This window comes from Notothenia rossii (genome assembly GCF_949606895.1).
Source record: "Notothenia rossii genome assembly, chromosome: 6".
Lineage (NCBI taxonomy): Eukaryota > Metazoa > Chordata > Actinopteri > Perciformes > Nototheniidae > Notothenia > Notothenia rossii.
This window is the reverse complement of record NC_136909.1, coordinates 36,241,821-36,259,931: the sequence shown is the minus strand read 5'-3', so window position 1 is coordinate 36,259,931 and position 18,111 is coordinate 36,241,821. Positions and strand designations below refer to the sequence as shown.

General features: G+C 42.1%; 2 protein-coding genes across 10 annotated transcripts in view; one reads left to right on the top strand and one right to left on the bottom strand.

Moving 5' to 3' along the window:
- LOC307043957 (spermatid perinuclear RNA-binding protein-like) overlaps positions 1 to 18,111 on the top strand; it is a 140,475-nt gene that overhangs the window by 19,909 nt on the left and 102,455 nt on the right. The window lies entirely within an intron of this gene.
- LOC307043758 (zinc finger protein 862-like) lies at positions 9,065 to 13,503 on the bottom strand. Of its 2 annotated transcripts, XM_079688547.1 has the most exons (6): positions 11,994 to 13,503; positions 11,623 to 11,849; positions 11,136 to 11,500; positions 10,601 to 10,997; positions 10,187 to 10,495; positions 9,065 to 10,073 (listed from the first exon to the last, which is right to left on the bottom strand). In XM_079688547.1, the coding sequence occupies exons 1-6, from the start codon at positions 12,155 to 12,157 to the stop codon at positions 9,733 to 9,735; spliced, it is 1,803 nt and encodes a 600-aa protein (XP_079544673.1). In that variant the 5' UTR covers positions 12,158 to 13,503; the 3' UTR covers positions 9,065 to 9,732. The 2 variants fall into 2 exon arrangements, with proteins under 2 accessions (XP_079544673.1, XP_079544672.1); XM_079688546.1 differs by having other exon boundaries at positions 11,623 to 13,503.

Genomic DNA, 18,111 nt, shown 5'->3' with positions numbered 1-18,111 from the left:
CTGAATTATATAAGATTGTATATATAAAAACATTGCGAAAATTGATGTTTTAGGGCTGTTAACAGTATTTTCTCATTTATGGAGTGATAAAAAGAGATATCCAAAATCACTTCTGTAAAAGCCTTAGATGCTAATATGACTACAAAATGAAACAATCATTTTGAACCTGGCTTTATCCAAAGTTCAGATTTCGGTTCCTGAAATGTGTTAAAAATATGTGCATATTTAATTAGATAATGGATCATTTGCATATTCAGAAAACTTGTAATACAAGAAACAATTGACCTTTCGCAAAGCCACGCCCCTAAATGCCCGTTGTCCAATCATATTCGATCACGTGCGCGGCTCCCTGTGGAAGTCCGACAAGCTTAGCGTTCAAATTCATTGCGAAAATGGTGAAGTGTTGTGCTTATGGTCTTTGCAAATCGGATAGCAGATATCCCATAAGCTTAGAGGGGGGCGGGGGGTGATATTTTACCCGTTTCCTAAACCCAAAACCCGAGAGGCGAGATGCCGCCAGTGGATAAAGAAATGCGGCAGGCCCCATGCCCAGCTGAATATGGCGAATATCAACAAACACAAATACGTTTGCTCCAAGGTAAATACGTGCTAACGTAGCGAGCTAGCTAGCAAAGATTACATTCACAAATTAACTAACTAATTTAATTAACTAATTTCACTAACTAACGTTAGCTAAAGTCACACAACTACAGCTGTAAGCTGTGTGCTTATAGGTCGTTTTGACCATGTATATCACTTGATGCATAATAATGTCTGAACAGCTGAGCTCCGTTATTAGTCTACCTGTGGTCAAAGTACAAACAAGAAAGCCAACAGGCAATCATTAATTTATATTTTGCTTTAATCTTTGTAGCATTTTGTTAATGGAAAGCCTACTGCCGATTTCCCTAATCCTGCTGCACAAGTGGGCACCCCGACCCCCACAAAGGAACAACAAGGTGGATGCAGAAAGCCACCAAGGAAACGGTAGTTAACTTTAGACAAACTACAACATTTAATGCCTCTTGTGATTGTATTGTTTTATTCCAAAAATAATAATAATAATAATAATTCCGTCGAATTTGACATACAGCTCATGTGGTTTTTCACTCTTGCACTGCGACCTGTATGCAAGTGCCTCTATTGATGTTGTGCCTCCCTCTTTTCTAATGTTTATACTGTGGATATAACCCTCCATAGCGTATTGTAGCCCCTTTTGTCGGGACCTGGAGGATATTGCTGCGTTATTGCTCCAAAATGAGTCTGTTAAGGCGACTCCGACGTTACGGAGACCCGCCATTATGGCTTTGTTTAACGCATCTGGCTCTCAGCTTGTCGGACTAGCAACAGTAACCAAGGGGGGGCGTGGCTTTGCGAAAGGTCAATTGCCTTATTGTAGGTAATTAACTGGAGAAATTTCTAGCTGATATCTTTAAGTTAAAAAAAATTACCCTATTCACCTGGGGTGTCTCACCTTAACTGTTAGGCTTAATAAACCATTATAGACCTACATCACTTAGCAACAGCTGCACATGCCCACACGCTAACTATGGGTCTTACAAACCTACATAACATTACAAATAGTCAGAAAATATTATTTACAATATTAATAAAACTATGAATTTAATTTTAACTGATTGACAAGGCAAAACACTGCACAGCGGCAGCAGCATTAAAGGAACATATCGTCTTACCTTGTGTTGGGGCTTCACAAAACCCCAAATGTAGCCTTCCTCTCTGGGGTGGCACTAATGGAGACCCTCATTAGAGCAGATACACATTGTCCAAAATGTTACTATGGACATGCATCAAAGTCAGATGTATCAGTCTATTCTGTGTCATATTACTCTAGTTGGAGTAGCTGGTGGTCCACTGTTTTTATTGGGTTGTTTGTTGAAGAAAAATTCCAAAATCCTTTTTTGCGGCATTCTAGAAAGTTGTCACTCTGCAGTGTGAGTGTCGCGTCAATTAAGTCACTATCCCGCGACCTACGACCTAGATGACTCTGATTTTATTTATTTTGAAAATAAATTCAAGCCACCTGACTGATACAAATATATACTATGACTATATGCTACTGTATACAGCTAATTTTATTTTAAGTAAAATCATAACTATTTTATGTAATTTAATCATTTTTATTTAGGTGGTCACTCAGTTTTTCAAATGTACACCACTGCAGCACCCCTACTTCCCGCGGCTATGCCATGACATTGACCATCTTTTAGATAACACTGCTTTAGTACTAAAAACCTTGAAAACACTTGTACTCTTTTCTCAAGCTTGACTTCATGCAACGAGTCAAACACCACAAAAAGACCAGACAAATGCCAACAATTGATGTCCTCATGATTAAGTTGGACACCCAAATACCCAATTTACCTTTTGAAGTCTGGACAAAGGAAACTGTCAACAATACAACTGATCAAATAGTTGACAATGAGTACGTGGGTTGAGTGCTGCAGGTGATAGAGCTGGCTAAAAGATCAGGTGATATATTTTATTTCCGCACTGGGTAGCAAGAGTGTGTTGAAGCAGTACGTGAGCTGTGAGTGCGATGAGGTGGAGTTCAGGAAGAATGTGTGCATCCTGAGCTACACTAATGAAAGCCATTGGTCGACAGTGTGGCTTTAGACTCTCCTGCTGCACAAAGCTAAATCAGAAAATGCTCCTTGAAACTATCACACTAGTGATTTTAGGTAAAGATCTCAGTCCGTACTGAACATATAAAAAATAGTATAACGGAATATTAAACAGAATAGTAAAAAGCCTAAGGCCGTGTGTTTAGACAGCGCCATTTTCTGGCAGAAAGGCTCTGGCAGGGTGATAGAAAGTTCTTCCTTTAAGCATTGCATAAAACTTTTTTTCAAACACAATGTCCTGACAACCTACCAACGCTTTTATAAGACCGACTAGCTTTGCTTCCTTGACTGTTATCGATCTATTTGGGATACTTTTGTATTTTTTTGACATTGTTCCTCACTGTGGACACAAGGTAATAGGTTCTTGCTCCCAAACTTTGTATCAATGAGCTACAATGAGCTACAACTCTCAATGTCACAGCTTTAGAGCAAGAGGGACGATCCGCATTCAGGCCCGTCGGCTGATTTACAAAAAGGGAGAACAGGGTTCAGGGGTTCAGGGGGAGTGGCTGTACCCGTAGGATAGAAAAGGGGGGAAGTGACGTCTGACTCAGAGATTGTGCGGCTGTGGAGAAGAACGTGTTTCCCACATTCTATTACTGAGCTTAGGCTAGTTAGCTAGCAGATTTATTGTTTTGGGTGCATGCCCCCGGACCCCCCTATGGAGGTGAGGTCCACCACCTGCCCACACCCCCTGTTAAATGGTCTCACCCACATTGAGGATGCTTCCTACGCCAATGTTTTATTCCATGTGTCAAGTGAGGCAAATTGGGTCCAAATATTATTGCATCAAAGATCTGTTAACATTAAAATCACTAAATATGCTGTAACTATTTTTGCTCTGGCAACTCAAGGGCTCAGGTAATGTGATTACTATAGGAATAATGGTCCAAAATAACCTAAAATTCATAGAGTTTTGTGTTGAGTAAAATACTTTCGTCGCCGGCCGGCCGATACATGCCGCGCATTAAGTGGGCCTGTCTGTCAATTAATCCCCGGGCCACTTTTCCCCCCCAGTCCATCCCTGCTAACAAATGAAATAAATGCAGGATACCAACAACACTTGAAATGCTCTGTGATCAGCTACTTTAAAATTGAAAAACAAGTTATTACAGAGAGAAATTGCAATTCGGAAACTGTTTTCTTTTGTGTGCTATTAGCCTTAAAGAGTGTTTTCACACAGATTTCAGGAGAAGAAAAGCATGCACTGGCACGTATTGGTAGAATGTATGAACCTCTGAACAGCTGGGTATGATTTGTACACACCTGTTTTTCTCCTTGCAAACCTAGTGTGGAGTTGTTATTTTTAAGACACAACGAAATGGCATCTTCAATATGACAGTTTTCATGCTGGAACAGGCTCTTGGAGAATAAGAGAATATTCCAACTGCCCCCCACCTGCTGCAGTCAATAAAGAGGCACTATAGAAGTATAGAGATGCACAAGTCGAATTAAAAAGTGGCCCCCAAATGCACATTTTCGGGTTCATATGTGTATTTAATGCTTTAATGTGACATGTTTACATGCTTTAAAGTTGAAAACTCCCTCTGGAGGGAACTTTGGGATGTTAGTCTTTGCAGACCATTTACATGCACAACAACAACACACTACAGGAGGTGGAAACCCAATAAGAAAGTATAACAGAAGGTATTAAAGGCGTCTAACTCAGACAAAAGAGACAAGGGAACCAGAAGTTGAAACAAGCTAACTCATCTCCAGGTTTTAGGACTTAGTGCCACTCTATCCAACACAGAGGTAGCTGGCTTGCCTCTGTGAACCGGACTACTATACGCTTTGAAAGTGGATTTAAAAGTGCAGGTTACAGCTTTATTTGGCCCTTCAGGTGTTGTAGCAGCGGGTCTGCTGGGGTACGCCGATGCGCAGAGTCTGATATCTCTCTCTCTCTCAGGCTGTGGATGGTGAGAGGTGAATGGAGGCAGTGAATTGGCCTCAGCCCATGAAGCCTGTCTGGACTGAGGCCTAATACTACGCTGCTGGATATTATAATTAGCTTCTTACAGCGGGACTATATTCAGAGTTCACTCAGGGCTTCAAGGAAAGCCTGGGAAAGAAATGTCATTCTGTGCACGTCCTCAAAAATCGGTGTAATTGCACAAAAAAAAAGATGGGATCCCTGTGTAAGAGCTGTTAAACCAATTGGATGAAGTTTATTAATATTAAAACCCAAAAATGTAACAGTAACTATACGTAGCTGTTTGCCTCCTTATGATTGTGTCAATATTTTATGTTTTGGTTAATATTTCACTATATCTATAAAGTTTCAGTATAGCACAAATTCTTCAAACATTACATTTTACATTTCAAGTGTTTAACAAATGGTTTCATTGCCCCTGGCTCAACATATGATGTGATGTTTCCATTAGGAAAAAAAATCAATACTGAAATCATAAATAGCCTGTTAGATAAAAATGTATTGATAGCGTTCATTATGTGTTTTTGATTATATTTATTATGATTACATATTATGAACATTTTCTCGGGACATTGACCATTGACTTATCATTCAATATCATGATGTGGAATTTCAGGTTTTAAATGAGCTTATGGGTCAGGTTTGAATGCTGATAGAATCCATCAGTATGAATTTAAATGGCTGCGATGCTGTGTTTCAACCTTTTGACTCAATTATATTTCAGATCTGTGTTATCAGCGATGTAACACTGCCTTAAAAACATAAAAAATAACTGAAAATGTCTGTCCCCCAAATGTCAAATTGCTTCTGTAAAAATAGCAAGTAATGAGTGGGAGCATCCCAAAAGAAACCCTGGAATGGGGGCACTTAAATTTGCCGAAATATAAAATCCTGCAGCTTAATACAAATTTAGCAGCCTGATGGGAAGAAGCGGAGAGGGTTGAAATGAAAACTACTGTAGGGCTCAGGTATCCTGCCCTCTAAAGTCCTCAGTGCTCAGCTCAGAGTGGACAGCCGTGCCCCGCCTCATGATGTCTCCATTACCTGGCCGAGACACACACACACACACACACACACACACACACACACACACACACACACACACACACACACACACACACACACACACACACACACACACACACACACACACACACACACACACACACACACACACACACACACACACACACACACACACCACCTGCTGCTTGTGCCCACCGCAGGAGACTCGCTTCATATGTCACTCTATTCTGATTGGTTGTGGATAGAGCAAAGAGCTGAAGCTGCATCATCTCCTGATTGCCTTATTTGTTATTCTTTCTTGAGTGGACACTGGGTATATCATGATACTGCTATTGGAGCATAGAGTGGTGCAGTCATTACATATTTTTCATCTCTTTTTGCAATGGATTTTGGAATATTGTAGCAAATAAGCTTTGCGGCAAACACATGCTTAGTTTATTCACACGTTTTATTCAGCATGATAATCTCCAAATATATATATACCACTTTTATGATCTTGAAACTTACGACATTGTAGCAGCTGAGACCTTTAGACATGTTTAAAAAAAAAAAAGGAATATGAAGTCACAGAACAGCTCTGTTGTGATTGGTCAACTGCTTAGAGATTTCCCACCCCTTAAAGAAATAAACCAACATCAAATAAACGTAAACTTAATTTGCAGTATATACAAATGTCCACGGTCGAGCCTAAATAGCTTTACAAACACAGTAAGGATAATAAATTAAATGGTATGGCAAGCAATAAAAATGCAAGGCAAGCTCTTTCTGTGGACTAGAATAATAAAGCAGGTCTGATGGAGGCAGCAGCTCTCTCAGCTCTTTGTTCTTTCTCATCATTTCCTGGCAAAAATCCTTTGTCGATACTAAGGTGGTTTTATCTTTGAGAAGCACTGCTCCATTTCTAAGTAATGACGATATCCAGACATTCACAGTTTTGACCCAATATTGCTCTCTTATAGAAAAATAGTTTGGGACCATATTTTTAATTCATTCACTGTCACAGGAAATCTGTCTATTTTTATTTTCTTATCATGTTTTTATTCAGTCCAACATCGTGTTGTTCATTTTCTATTCAAGAGCAGTTTGCCCTGATCCAACACCACAAACAACTTATCACTGTCTGCATGGCTATCTGCCAGAACTCTGACATTTTAGTCACTGATGCCAAACATCAGATAGGATAAATAGTGAAGGAAGTCGGCCTGTTGCGATAATCGATAAATTGACTTATTGTACGATAAATACAAATGGAGTCGATAACTTTTCTGAGCTCGATAAATTACCGTTTATATCAGTAGCGTGGTGTGGGGAAAGAATTAGGGGAAGCCAATAATACGTCCTTTCTTTTGGGTCGGAGGTGTGGTGGTCAATGTAATAACGTAACCAGATGAGTGATTACAGCACCCGGTATCATTTTACACACATTTGTATCATACAGATGCAGGACTTGCACACGCCTGTTATCTAGCCGACAGGTCCACACCCAGCCAGGTCAGGAGTCAGACACTCTGCGTGCACGTGCAGCAGTGTAGCATCCACATTAATAATATAGCGACAAGCGGGAGACAACGTGTGACTTACTCGAGGGGAATTGAAAGTGAAATGGAATTGGTTACAAAACCTACACATCTCCGGTGTGGCAGTATTTTGGATTCAAGTCAAATGAACGAGGCCAACCTACGGGTTTGAATGAGCCGGTATGTCACATTTGTTTAAAAAAAGTAGCGACAAAAGCAGGCAATACCACAAATCTTAAACTACACCTAAAACCCAACCACCCTATTCCGTTTTCCCAGCTGGGAGCAAACACGACAGCTGGAGAGGGAGAGCCCCCACCTTCCCAACAGTTTACAATCAAAGATGCATTTGCCCGACAATGCAAACATGTTGGTGTTCCTTGCTCGAAAACTGCATCTGGGTCTTTTTTTTTTTTTGCTTGTGAGTAGGGGTGCAACAACTAATCGTTTACCAAATTAGTTGCCAACTAATTCAGTCGTCGATTCGTTGGTGACGTCATCACGTGTGTTTTACGCGCCATTAAGCTCCAACGTTATTGGTCTTTTTATCGGTACTGGAGACATTTTAAAAATATAAGTCATGTATTGTTGCTACAATTTTTTTTATATCGCAGTCTTAGTGTCGCCAACTCGTTTCTAATATGCAAAAAGACAAACAAATGCGTCTGATTTATTTTCGATCTTTCCAATCCAGACGCGATCTCTCTCCCCCGTCTGTGTGCGAGGGGGCGGGGCAGTTTACACACAAACACACAGCTGCTACATGCAGCAACACACTGCGGAGATGGCAGAGAGAACGCGCTCCGAGGTGTGGTTAAACTTTACCCGTCTCGATGTGGACAATGCTCGTTGCCAAAAGTGCAATAAGAGTTTAGCATGTAAGGGCGGTAACACAAGCAATTTGTCTAAACATTTAGCAAAAGTGCACCACATTCAGACGAAGGAATGCACCGGGTTCGACTATCTTTCTAGTAGCTCTGTAGCCGGAGCTGGCCCGACCCATTAAGCGACATAAGCGGCCGCTTAGGGCCCCACAGCCACTAAGGGGCCCCCTAGCAAAAAAAAAAAAATCTCAGTACACCGCCGCCGTGATAAGTATGTTTAATTAATGTTGTTAATATGCCTAGATTGCCTACTCTCAAAGTCATGTATTATATTATTGAGTCAATAATATAATACATTAACCGTGCTTTACCTGAACCTCATCATGACACAAGAGAGGACGGCAGGATTGTAATTTCCCGTGTTCAGTGAATGCAACAGAGGCAAGACACCAGACCAACCAGAGAGTTGAATGGAAATAAACATCTGTCTTATTGGCTGACAGGTACCTATCATGTGAGCTGTGAAAATGTTTAAAATAAACGGTCTGTCTGACTCAGAGTTTTTGAAGATGGACATAGGAAAACATTTTCTTAAAAAATACGACAATTCTCAAGTGGTGGCTCACACAACAACCCCAGAGCCACCACTTGAGCCAGGTAAACAAGGTATGTAAATGTCAGTAAACTTCCAAGTTATGCGAACATGTAAGCAAAGCATAAATTACAGCTACGTTGACGTTAGCAAGTAGCTATAGCTAGCCACTGTGTCATATAATCTAAATGTAATGTTTTTTAGCGTTACCTGGTGATTTCAAAGAAAGCTCTCTGGGAAATGTTGACTTACTCTTTGACATGAAGCTAGAAGCTACCTTACAGTACACAGTTGATCCGGAATCCTGTCAGTTAAAGTGTTTCACAGTTAGCTAAGCATCAACCTAGCACTGAAATACAGTATATGGATGTTATGTGACAGTACAGGGCTTGACATTAACTTTTTGAGCCACTTGTCCTTCGGACAAGTGGCTCAGCCATTTTACTTGTCCGAAGGCTAAACCCACTTGTCCGAAATGTACTTGTGAAAATAAAAGCCTATTAAAAAAAATGAATAAAACCGACAAGAGATTTGGACAATTAATATGATTTAATAACTTAATCAGGCACATTTTATAACATAAACAGTCTGGCATAAAACGCCATTCGATTGCATACCCAAAGTAATTAGCTATTTATAATACTTTATACTTATAGCACATGCATAAGATGGTCTCTTTTGAAAGGTAACATTCTGAAGTTTCTTACACAATAAAGAAAAATCACTTTGGGTGCTTATAAAAAATATCATGCTATGTAATCATGTTAAACATTTATGTTTAAAAATATCACTTTGAGTGCTAATGTAAAAGAGAAACAGGTTTGAACACACTGAAATAAAATAGTTGCTCCTTACTTTTGTGTTCTGAGAGGTAGGAGCTGGAAAACATAACGGTTCCATAGCCTGAAAACTTAATCATACAGGTCCAAAGTCTATAAAAATCCCATGGAAAATTTGTGTATTTTGTAATGTGTGTACCGCAATAATTCCAAAATGGCCTTCCGCTGCCATTCATTCAGAACGATTGAAAGGCGGCAAATTTCGGCTGCCTCCAAATGAGTTTACAAAACGAAATGAAAAATAAACGTTCTTCAAAAATGTATTGGTTGCACGGCAAAAAATGCAGTCCGGAGCCGGGCAAAGTGCTCACGCTGCTGCCCTGTGTTGAAAATAAGTCTTGTGCCATAATACTGATTGATCACTCCTCCAGCTCATCTTCACTCCCCATCAACACCAGCTCATCCTCCTCATCTCCCCTCTCTCTTGACGACCAGGGGTTAAACCCTGGTCTACGCCTGCGCAGGCTTGATGTCCACCATCGCTGGGCAGCTGAGGCTGCATCAAAGTCTTCCAGAGCGGGACCTTGGATGGAGATGAACATGAGCCTCTGGAGTTGAGCGGTGGTAAGGCTTGACCTCCAGTCGGTCTTGACTCGCTTCATTGTAGAGAAGCCACGTTCGCACACTGCAGTGGAGACCGGGAGAACCATATAGATCTCCATCAGATGACATAAGCAGCGGAACATGGCTCTCCTCTCCTCTGGGAATACAATGAGACAAAAATATATGAATTAATTTCCTTCAAGAAATTCTACTTTCTGCTTTTTTTTGGTAACTTTTAAAATACACACTTAACATTATACTGACACACACCTGATTGCAGGACACTGAGAAAAATGTCCCTCATTGGAACAGCTGACCGCCTGAGAGCGAAGCTCTTATACTGGGCATACTCGGCTATAACCTCCTCTGGTGTAATCCCTGCCTTGGCCAAGAGCTCCTTGTAAAATCCAGATAGGCTCTTCATTTCTTCCTGACCATGCTGAGTGAAGGTCTCTGTTGCCACAGCATCAGTGTGGTCATACTTGGGCCAGCAAGAGGGATCTAGTGCCCTGAACTTAGCTACTATGCTGTCTTGATGCAAGTCCTTCAGACGCTCATCCAAGTGACTGATGACTGCATCTGTATGAGAATAAATGCACAATCACTACACTGACTTTGACACCTTTTAATACACCAGACACTATATATATATATATTTTTTTTTTTATTTAAAAGGTGTCATACCTATCACTGCTGCCCTTTGTGGCTCAAGCGTGGAGGAAGAAGCCCTGTTCAGTTGGACACCCTTGTAGCATCCGGATCCATTGCTCTGCTCCACAAAGGTCTCCATGTACAGCCCCATTCTGGTCTTAAGGGAGGACAGGTTCCAGAAACACCTCTCCTGGCTCTCCACCGCCTCACACACTGTCACACTATCCTTTTGAAAAACCTTGGAAAGGGTGGCAAGGTGGTCAAGGACATCACAGAGGAAGTGGAGGAAGAGGACACTGCCGTAGTCCTTCAAATAGCTGGACACCTTCTTGGCCCTTCCTGTCACAGCAGCCGATGGTTTGGGCCGACGTTCGAGGCTTGCCATGTCCTCAAAGTGTGCCAGGATCACAGGAAAGCTATCACACAATACCTGAAATGGTTAAAAATATATATATATATATATAGTTTTAAAGTTATACTGACAACACGGTTTGTGAAAACAATTAAATAAATAAAATCTATAATATTAAATATGCCACAATACTGCACATGTAACCACTGCATCTACCTTGGCTGCACGGTGAACATAGGGCACCCAGCGGGCCCCATGTAGCGTGGTGGGCTTCAGTACCTTCTCCTCCATGGCCTCCGCAATCATCCGGAGCTCACGAAGTGCTTTTGGAGCATAATGGTACTGCTCATAGATGCTGCATAGGGTCGCCTGAAGCTGTTGCATCTTAGGGTTTTCTTTGATCGCACTGACCACGCCCAACTCCAGACGATGAGCGATGCAATGGATGGGTATGAGATGCGGGACTTGCTCTTTGAGGCGAGTAGCAACACCTGTCCTGCATCCAACATTGACTGCTGCACCATCACTCCCAAAGCCCACCAGACGCTCCCTCCAATCCACCAAGCCAGCCACACTAAAAGCTGAACAAAAGAAAAGACATCAGCATAGAGAACACAGAAGCAATAACTCCCAATACAGAAGCAATAATGAACTTATATGCTACAGTACCGTAAAAAAGGTTTGATAAAAAAACATTTCTCACCTGCATAAACAGCTTCCAGCACACCAGCTGCATTTGCATGCTTAACGTCCTCAATTTTCAAATATGAATTGATGGGACCCTCCGTGTCCATGTATCGAACGTACACCAACTCGTTCTCTAGGGTGGCTGTATCGGTGGCTCCATCAATCATAACTGAGAAGTATTTAGCCAATTTCAGCTTCTGCAGTAGTTTCTCCAGCTCCATTTCATAAATAATAACAACAAACCTGATGGGGGAGAGACAGCAATACAAATTGTTATGGTGTTGTTTTGGAAAGTCAGAATCAAAGCAAGACGAAAAACACTGAAATAATGCATCTTTGCTTGTTCTTTTTGACTGCCTATAAATGAACATTTTGTGAATATCATACCGTTCACAAGCCTTGTTGGACGCATAGCAGTTGGGAAGTTGTCCTCCCGTCCTGTTTATTAACCCATGTAGGGTTGTGAAGTGGGTGAAGGGCTGTTCTGTTCTGGCTACATAATAAGCAGCATGCATTATGTTGGTCATTTTAACCAACATTGTCTCCTCCATCCTGTGGAGCCCTGTGAGGACAGGTGGCAGTGGAGCATCAGGTCCCCTCTGTCTGGCTCTGTCTGCAGCTTCAGTAAGCTGGTGTCGCTTACTTAGAGCATGAGTTGACAAGGTGTCATATCGGAATGACCCGGTTCCTTTAAACAAGGACGAGGACCTGGATTTGAAAAATGGAAATGAATTAACATAATTGAACACACCCTACTGGACTATAATACGGGGATAATAATACGGGGATCCGTTACAGTCATTATTATCTGAATTTCATTGGCTACACAAACGGCCAATCATTTCCAGCGTCAGTCGGATTGATGATCTAATGTTTTACACACAACGATAACCATTTTTGCATAGCAGCAGCTTGCTCTAGCACAGTTATTAATGTCTCGAGTCGTGACCGTTAGCTTGTGAGAACGTTAGGAATAGTCTGCCTATACGTTTTACACTATAGTCAAATCAAATCACGAAAGACTTGATATCTGATCATCAACATAACCACTCCTTCCTCTGTCCACTCCAATAACACAACAAACGACCACCTAATAATAACGTCGACATCAATAATATCATAGAACACATTAAATAGCTTACGTTATCTAGATAATGTTATATAGCATTTTACACAACGTTTGTCAACTGTGAACGTCAGTCAGGATAACTAGCTAGACTACACAGTTCAGTTTATTTCGAATCTCATCATCTTCACACATCAGATAAATAGTCAATTATCTAACGTTAGCAAAAATAAAAGTTGTCACTTACGTGTCTGCAATGTCGGGCAAACTGCGGCAGGTTGAACAGTACATGATATGCTCTTCTCCTGCTTCTTCGGTGTACCGGAGCCAAGGAAACTTCTCGGTCCATGATGGAAGGAAGTTTCTTTTGCGTTTTGTTTCATAATCTAATTTGGAGGCAGCCGATTTTTCAGGATCTCGCCTAGGTCGCTTTCCTGGGGCTTGGTTTGCTTTTGGCGCCTGCAGCCAGGACATCTTGAACTCATTACTCACTGACTGGATATCGAGGATAGATGAGTCGCGAGCGTGACAGCGCATACACACCAGCCGCGCAAGCAGGCACTCGCGGGTTCGTGTTCACACCAATTTCCCGCGGGTCAAATATTTCTACCAATCACTGCAGTCATAATATTGACGTACAGGTACGGAGATTGCGACACTGCGAGACAGGCACTTCAGATGGAATAACGTTACTATTTCGTTTGGGTGATTTCCCCCCCCCCCCCAAAAATGCACTTGTCCGTTCGGACAAGTTAAACTGTATTATGCTTGTCCGACCATTTTTTTTACTTGTCCCGGACAATCGGACAAGCCTTAATGTCAAGCCCTGCAGTATTTCTGAGAAAAAGTCAGCTGAGATGGTGGCATAGTTGCCACTGCTTTACATGTCAACAGCATGTTTGAACGTATTTGCAGCAGTAAATGTGGCTGTTTGGCCACTGACGTTGCCATAGCAACACCTGAATTTAAATGTGCAACCTCTTTTTGTGACAGATTTTTACAAGAAATTATAATTCTTCTGAATGATATTCCTATTGACAGCTAGTTTCTATGTGAACATTATGAGATGGACAGCCAGAGAGAATCAATGAAAAACAGTTATGAAATACTATATGACAAAAAAAGAATACAGTTTAAGGGATTTTTAAGATATCCATAAAGAAAAATCTGTTTACAGTTCTGTTTCATATGGGTGTTGAGCAGTGTTGGGACTAGCGCGTTACAAAGTAACGCGTTACTGTAACGCGACTACTTTTTGCGGTAACTAATAGCGTTACTAGTTACCTATTCCCATTAAGTAACGCCGTTATAGTTACTGTGATTTAAATGGGTGCGTTACTGCTTTACATTATGTGATGGAACTGAACCGAATCTCCATGCGGATGCAACTTACAGGCGAATACAGCGATGTCCTCTCACAGCACCTTGGAAAAGTGAAAGTAACCAGAGAGGAGTGATGATTGGTTAACGCGGGCTAACATTTCAGAGTAGGCCAATCAGAGACAGAGTTGGGCGGGTCTTGCCTTATGGGGAAAATACACAAACACGAACACTTGCTAATGCTAAAATCAGGCTAACACACACGGCAACGCTCACCACCAGCACACACACACACAATGGCAGATGCAAGTATCAGCGAGAGCAGCAGCGCATTTGTAACTTGGAAATTGCGTTCGGTTTTCGCTATGAGTGGTCGCATTTTCGAGAGCTCCCGCTTTGGAGGTTATTCCTCACGATTTTTTACATATTTCATCCTCCTGACAATATGGATTATGGACTCCTACCTCAACTCATCAATGAGGCAACATCACTTAGAGAAGGAGAGTAATAAAAGAGAGGATAACATGAACCACAATGAATTTTACCTTCTTAACGGCTGGGAAAGGAAGTGGAAGTGCAAGCATTCATGCATTATTAACTGCAAACCTGACGCGAAAGTATTTACCCCCGTCAGGCAAACGAGACCGAAGAAGTATGATCGTCTTGGTCTTATTGTTAGCGGGAGACATCCATCTGAATCCGTGCCCGGTGCAGACAAGAAGCCAGTCCTGCTGGCTCGAGGAGCTAGCATCACAACGAGCATCACAACTAGCATCTCTTCCGCTGCAGCAACAACTACGCGACGACAACAGAGACCGTGGAGACAGCGGAGACCGAGGAATCAACGGAGACTTCGACATTCCCCCGGGGAGGCCTCTGCAGACAGACACGCATGAGGCAGTGACGAGAGGAAACGAACCGAGATCCGAGGGAACAAATATCCGCCATGTTGTTAGCCACCCTGCTAGCATATCAACGGCTAAAGCTACAACGGAGCCTCCCTCCCCCCACCACCCCACCGCTCCAAGCAACACGGCAGGCCGCAAGCCGGTTGCTGTAACGGACAAAGACAAATATCTGCAAGCTGACGACATTGTGCATTTAAGCAACAAAAATGGACTACATATTTTTCATCTGAACACTAACAGCCTGAGACACAAACTGGCTGAACTCAGGCAGCTATTCATGAACGGTAAGGCAAGCATATTATGCTTTTCTGAGACCAAATTGGACAATTCTATTACAGATTCCGAGATTGAAATTGAAGATTATCTTGTAGTGAGAAGGGACAGGAACGTGAATGGAGGTGGTGTCTGCATGTACATACATAAAGACACCAATTTCAAAAACCGTACTGACCTGCATCATGAAAATATTGAATCTGTGTGGGTTGAAATTCTTTTTGACAATGCTAAATCTGTAATAGTCGGGACAATCTATAGACCACCGGAACAGAGTGACTTTTATGATACATTGGATGGGTGTTTGGCTGAGGTGGGGGATGTAGAGACAATTATTATTGGAGACTGGAACACGGATATGCAACGTAAAGACACGTCCGTCTTCAAGTCCTTCGGTAGGATTTGTGATATGCACGGCTTCAGCCAGCTAATCACCCAACCCGCCCGGGTATGTGAAGCAACACAGACTACCATTGATCTCATTCTGACCTCTGACAAGTCCAAGATCTCCAGTAAAGGGGTTATAGCATGCGGTTTAAGTGATATATGATATTCTGTACCCGCAAAAACAAAAGGCCGGCTGTCACAAAACAGTCATATCTAGAGACCTCAAACTACTCTAGCGAGGCCTTTCACCTAGAACTGGAGAGCCTGGACTGGTCAGATGAGCTCAGTGGTACACAAGTTGAAGAAACATGGCTTGGTTTCAAAAATAAATTCTCTGCAATACTGAATGATTTGGTCCCCCTAAGAACAACCAGGGTAAAAAATCGCGCTGAGCCGTGGATGCACTCCGGCATACTGACCGCCATGAAAACCAGAGACAAAAAAATGCTCTGAGTTTCATAAAAGTCAGTCAATGATTTCCAAAAGCACGAGCAGTGAACTCCTGGGCCACGTGACTGAACTAAAAATTGAAAGAAACAGACTAAGAAATGACGTAAGCTCCATGATCAAAAATGCCAAAAAGAATTTCATCAATGTCAAAACTGAGGAAAACAAAAATAAACCCCGTGAACTTTGGAAATTACTCAATAAGCAGCTTGGCTGCAGTAAAAAACTCAAAACGAGATTTTCTAACATAAACATAAAGACAGATAACAGGCTCATCACAGACAAACTGGACGTGGCCAAGTACTTGACATTTCTTTTCGACAAAACATAGCTACAACTCTTGAAAATAAATTACCCTCCCACTCAGGGCTTTTTGGAGTAGATCACGTCATGACCTACTATAAAAACCTAGGGGTACGCAAAGATGATTTCAGTCTAGCAAGGGTAACATCAGCAGAGGTACTCATTAAACTGAGCGCCCTCCAACCTAACAAGGCCACTGGCCACGACAATATCCCCTCCAAATTCCTCAGAGACACAGCAACCGCCATCTCACCAGTCATAGCTCACATAATTAACCTCTCCATAAAACAGGGAAAAGTACCCAAAGACTTCAAAATTGCAAGAGTAACCACCCTGCACAAAAAGGGCAGCAAATTGGACCCAGGCAACTACCGCCCTGTTTCTATACTTACCTCCATCTCGAAAGTCATGGAAAAAATAGTATATGAACAGGTCGAAAAGTACCTCGTGGAAAAGAAACTAATCTATGAATTTCAATCTGGCTTTAGAACATCCCACTCCACTGACACATGCCTTCTTTATTTGAACGACCACATCAAACAAGAGGTGGACGAGGGCAAATACTGCGGCATGGTGATGCTGGACCTACAAAAGGCTTTCGACACTGTCAATCACCCCATTCTGATTGACAATCTAAAAGCAATTGGTTTTGATAAACTATCGGTGAGCTGGATGCAATCCTACCTGGAGGGGAGAGAACAGATGGTGGAGTTAAACGGTACTCTGTCCCCCCCCCCTCCCAGTGAGCTGTGGTGTTCCACAAGGAAGCATATTAGGTCCGTTACTGTTCCTAATTTATGCAAATGACATGTCATCAGCATGTGACTGCAACTTGTTCCTGTTCGCCGACAACTCAGCCCTGCTGGTCTCTGACAGGAGCAGATTGCAGGTTGAAAAATCCCTCAGCTCCGAGCTCGGCAGAATCTGCACCTGGCTCGCCGATAATAAATTATCATTACACCTGGGTAAAACTGAGTCCATTCTCTTCGGTTCGAAACATAATCTCAGCAAATCCGACGACTTCTCAGTTGCAGTGGGTGACATTATTGTCCCAATTAAGAAGGAAATTACATACCTAGGATCTATTCTTGAGGCAAACCTCTCCTGTGACAAAATGGCATCCAATGTAATAAAAAAAGTCAATCAAAGAACTAGATTCCTATACCGGATCTCCTCTCTGGTAAACAAAAACACCCTGAAAACTCTGGCAGGAGCACTCATTCAAGGGTACTATGACTATGCTTGCACGTCATGGTACCATAGCACCTCCAAGGCACTAAAAATAAAACTTCAAACATCACAAAATAAACTGGTCAGACTACTGCTTGACCTTTCATATAGAACCCACCTCACCTCTGCCCACTTTGACAACCTAGGATGGCTTAGAGTAGACGACAGAGTACAGCTACTTGCAATGGGCCTGGTCTACAAGATCCACTACACCTCTATGGTACCCATGTACATGTCAAAATTCTTCCCAAAGGTCAAGGAATACCATGATGATAACACCAGAGGGAGCTCCACAAATCATGTAAAACCCAGATTTGGCACAAAAAAGGGGGAATACACGTTTCGCAATTATGCCACATCAAGGTGGAACGCTCTTCCCACAACTGTAAAGGAAAGTAAAACTATACTCCACCTTCGGGGGAGAGCATTGCAAAACTGGCTCCGGTAATGGTACAAATCTCAACCTGTCGTACAATGGACAGCTTCCCCCCCCATCTATGTATATACTCGCATTTTAGACTCTGTTACTAACTGTATATCTGTAGACTTCGTATGTCTTAAAGAGCATCTT